This window comes from Penaeus vannamei, chromosome 4 (genome assembly GCF_042767895.1).
Source record: "Penaeus vannamei isolate JL-2024 chromosome 4, ASM4276789v1, whole genome shotgun sequence".
Taxonomy (NCBI): Eukaryota; Metazoa; Arthropoda; class Malacostraca; order Decapoda; family Penaeidae; genus Penaeus; species Penaeus vannamei.
Window position 1 is genome coordinate 14,298,179 of NC_091552.1, and position 5,000 is coordinate 14,303,178.

Sequence of the window (5,000 nt, forward strand, 5' to 3'; positions counted from 1 at the left end):
ATTGGCGTTTGAACTAATATAAAGGAAAAATATTAGAAATCTGCCATGCTATTGAACCCTACACAGCCCATCCTGGCTCCCAGTCTCAAATTTCTCACCTTCTATCAGCTTAGCTGCGGCGTTTATTGCTTAAAGAACTCAGTTTTGCACACCAGAAAATATATGTTTTGGTATGACCAATAGTGTATCATCCGTTTTAAAAGCTACCTCTTGCATACAAATGAAAATGGGGAAAACTTAAACATGTTAATTAAATGAATATAAAATACAATGAAACATTAGTTCATATGTTTGAAGTAATAAATTAAGTATCTCTATCCACATAACAAATAAAGTGTGATGGGATAAGAGAGGGTCCTAAAGGAAGGTGACAATGGGTGTAGTTGCCTCTGATGGCTTGGAGTGGGTTTAGAAGGACCCCTGGGTGGGAGGAGAGGCCACTCAGACCAGTGGCGTGTAAAGGGGGGAGGGGGGCGAAGGGGAAGTGGCCCTGCATAACCATATGGGAGAGGGACCTCTGTACGCCACTGACTCAGACACAGTAGAAGGCACAGTGGCTAGAAGAGAGATGCTAAACAGTACCAAATACACTAGTCTACCCTCAGCTTGTCCCATTCACATTGAAAAAGGCAGAGAAAGAGCCCAATTTTTATTTATCTTTTTTGTTATTTTGTAACTAATGTTCTACTGAGGGGATTAGACTTTTAGGTGAAGCTTACTTTTATGCCCAATAAAGGCAGTTCGAATCTTAAAGAGTTTGAGTGACCTTAGTAAGGTCTGTACATCTTCCGGTCACCTACTGAATGGGCTGTATGAATACAACCCTAACTTAAGGCTTATGACAGACATGGGAAGTTTATATATATATATATATATATATATATATATATATATATATATATATATATATATATATATATATATATATATATATATATATATATATATATATATATATATATATATATATATATATATATATATATATATATATACATATATATATATAATTGTGTGTGATGCTTTAACAAATAAAACCAAAAATTTACCTTTAAGTTGACATTCAAATAATCAAATATAATCTATAAACTTTTCCATACCAAAAAAAGCCAAATATATCCAATATTTTTTAAAATACAAAATGAAAACATTCTTTCCTGTTCCCAAACTTCACATATGAGCATGCAGATACTATGCCAATACTACTCATGTTACCCAGATTCGGAGGTATCATTAAGATTATCTAATAGTATAAATTATTGCCCAGAAAGTACTAATGCCAGTGGACTTTAAACTCTTTGAAACAATATCATATTTTTACGTTTGTAATTATCAAAGGTAACAGCAGTGGATGAGTATTGCAAAATTTATTACCACTGAAAAATAATTTCTGAAATAAATGCTATATCTGCTTCACGTCACTTCAGTCTTGTCATTATGAAAACTAAACAATTATATCAAACTGGTACCAGTAACTTGATATCAATGCTTTGGAACCAAACATCATCTGGGTAATAAATATTTAAATTTGATTTTGGCAAATAACTATATTGGTCTTTCACATATTATCCAACCTTTCCCAATCTTCTCTTGGACACATGATTCATTTGAAGTTTTCTACTGCACCAACAGCTAGGCTCATTAGCAGTCTTGGACACTTCTTTCCTTAGTGGGGCATTTTGTCTTTCATGTATACTGACCTTGTGTGCCGTTTTTTTCTGGGGAAGATACTTCCTTACTGTTACATGTTGCCTAATGATTATTCAGGAACATTCTGTAAAAACATTTAAAATCCTCATTCTCACCTCCATAAACCACACATACATCAATTCAGTATTGTAAATAATTTCAAAGCATATGTATTCCTAATACTTCCATGGGATCTATACTGTATTCAGTATACTTAAAGTACTGCCTTAATTTTCATGATTCCATAATGCAGTGCCATATCCTCATCATATTTTATCCAGAAATTAAAGTTATTCCTCCGTTTGATGTTACACCATTCCATAGTATACAGGTGCACTTTAAGGTGTGCATCATATTAGGGATTACTTATCTCTTCTATCCTTCAAAACTGTAATCTAGGTTAGGATTCAGGTGTACTGATAATCTAAATTCACATTACCTTAACTACTGCAGTTCTGAAATTTCCTTTCCCTAATGTATAGGAAAGTTCAGAACTTCAAGTGCATCCAAGACAAGTGAACCCAACAAACTCTTCCTGTGGAAAACACATACCGCAGAATATCAATTTTGTATAATACGTGCAAAGGGAATGATATAAACATTTAAAAAAAACTTTAAAAGTATATTTCTTTTCAGATATAAACTTTATAACAAATAATATGCAAAAATATATTATGATAAAATAAACATTCACAAACAACTTTTCACATTCCACTAGACCATCTTATCTACTTCATCTTATGGTGACTGTCTTGCAGCCATAGGGAGGTTCTAAATTAAGAGGATGAAACTGAATTAAAGTCAGTTTTGCAAATCTATGCCTATTGAGAATTTTCTACATGAAAATTGAATTCTGCAAAGGATAGAGAGAGAGAGAGAGAGAGAGAGAGAGAGAGAGAGAGAGAGAGAGAGAGAGAGAGAGAGAGAGAGAGAGAGAGAGAGAGAGAGAGAGAGAGAGAGAAAGAGAGAGGGTGAGGGTGAGGGTGAGGGTGAAGGTAAGGGTGAGGGTGAGGGTGAGGCTGAGGGATAGGGAGAGGGAGAGAGAGAGGGTGAGGGAGAGGGAGAGGGGGAGGTAGAGGGAGAGGGAGAGAGAGTGAAAGTGACAGAGAGAGAGAGGGAGAGAGAGTGAAAGTGACAGAGAGAGAGAGGGAGAGAGAGTGAAAGTGACAGAGAGAGAGAGAGAGAGAGAGAGAGAGAGAGAGAGAGAGAGAGAGAGAGAGAGAGAGAGAGAGAGAGAGAGAGAGAGAGAGAGAGAGAGAGAGAGAGAGAGAGAGAGAGAGAGAGAGAGAGAGAGGGGGTGAGGGTGAGGGTGAGGGTGAGGGAGAGAGAGACGACTTCTTTGGTATAAAAGTGAAATCTTTATTCCTTTCATCAAGGTAGCATCTTCCTCCGATCCATAAGGGTGATCCATTTTATGCAAATACTTTTTTTAATAGCAAAAATATGTACAATTAGTTTTTAAAAATCATGAATGGAACATTGTACCTGAGGCACTTATACAATGACTGCTCTTTTCTGACCACATGTATCAGGGAATCCTTTGGTGCAGCTGGTGTTTAAAGAGGTACATAAGAGCAATTACCCTCTTCAAGATCATTAATAGCTGGTGGTACTGATGGCTCTTCTGCATTAATTATGATAACCTTTTGTTTGTGATGATGATCACTCAGGTAAGGATAACTTTTAACTTCAATATTGGTTTCTGTATCAAAAGTTTTGAAAGTTTTGTGCAGCTCAGTTGGTAAGTGTCTTTCATTTACATAAGGCTTTTGACAATTTAAACAAAAACATTTCTTACCCTTTTTGCATCTATGTCTAGCAAATCTATTCCGATTTTTAAAATGTTTTTCACATGGCTCACTTACAGGTGAACTATTTAGACTTTGACTCGAGTGTTTTCTCATAGAATCACACACAGTTTTACCTTTTCCATGTATATCCCATCCATATTGCTTTTCGCTGGAATGTTTCTGCAGACCATGTTGCTCCTGTTCTTTGTTATTCAACCTAATTCTACAAGTCTCACAAAATGATTGTACATTTGAACTTAAATGGGCTTGTGAAGTTGGGATTCTGCTACATGCTAGGCAGGGTGATGCATCAGAACTAGCTTTAGAATCAGATAATTTTTTCAAATCATCATTTCTTTTTCTTATATTGGCTTCTTTTGATTCTGCATGTTTCTGACAAAGAATATTGGTATTATTTGATAATTTCAAGCTTCCACTTTCATATATTTTTTCCTGTTTTTCACTGCACTCTTCAATTTTTTTTTCAGTATCATTTTTGAGCTTTATACCCTGAGTCTGGCTGTATATTCGGGTTACTTCATCTCTTGTTCTTGAATCTATGACTGGTTTCATCACGTTACCTAAATCAAGTTTCTGAGTTAAGGCACATTGGTGTTTGCAAGGTTCACCTGAGACACCAACTGAGCAGGAACACAAACCTAAACTCATGTCTACATCAAAGCATTCACCTGTTCCTGCATTTTTAATTTTGAAGAAGGGAACAATCTCTAGCGAATCCATCATTTTCTTTTCCTGCATATAGCGTTGTAAAAATGGGACTTCAAACTGACCTTCCGCAATGCAATGTAATCTTTCTGTATAATATGTATTTAAATCAGTAGTTAAAAATTCAAGAAGCTGAACCATTGTACATGCTTTTGTTTGTTTCAGCATTTTGTCCTTCAGAGATTCCATTATTTCACCAATACTTGTGAAGCTATGAATTTGGTTCATCAAATCACCTTGAAGGCATAGAGCCCATTCAGTCCTTCTTTTATGCAAGTTCTCCATGTGGGAAAAAAACTTTAAAGGATAATGAGTCTCTACTGATGTCATTAACTTCTTATATTTTTCCTCCAGGTCAGACACAGACTGGGCCAAAACCATATCCTTAACCATGCCAAAGAGTTTCTGCCTGCTACCAGGTTCTATGCCAGATTGACTGTGGCACAGACATTCCCAGGCTGACTGAATCACATGATATGGGCAAATGAATACTGTAGTATCAGGAAATTTTGCTGCTAAGGCATGACGTTGAACATGACAATCTTCTGTCAAAATGAATTCTGGTCCAAGATGACCACGTCCAGCAAAAGCCTGATCAGGTAACAAGTCCATATATAAATCTAGAGCCTGATGCAAAACATCAGTGCTGTTTGATGATGTTATGAGAATTCCTACCGGAAGGCCACCAAAACCACTGTGAGTCATAAGGAGATAAATCCTGCATTTCAGAAATTCTATACTGTTGCTATCAATAAGTATTAGCTTCCCAGTCTGTGCTAAACCTTTGTGGAAATG

General features: G+C 36.1%; 1 protein-coding gene across 5 annotated transcripts in view; it reads right to left on the reverse strand.

Annotated features, from left to right (window-relative positions):
- Positions 1-3,027: 3,027 nt before the first annotated feature.
- The window catches only part of LOC113829562 (uncharacterized), a 10,521-nt gene continuing 8,548 nt past the window's right edge, over positions 3,028-5,000 (reverse strand). For all 5 annotated transcript variants that reach the window (XM_027382761.2, XM_070120700.1, XM_070120698.1 and 2 more), the window contains one exon: positions 3,028-5,000. This exon is cut by the window's right edge and continues 451 nt beyond it. In XM_027382761.2, the coding sequence (XP_027238562.2) occupies positions 3,246-5,000 (1,755 nt within the window). In that variant the 3' untranslated portion in view covers positions 3,028-3,245.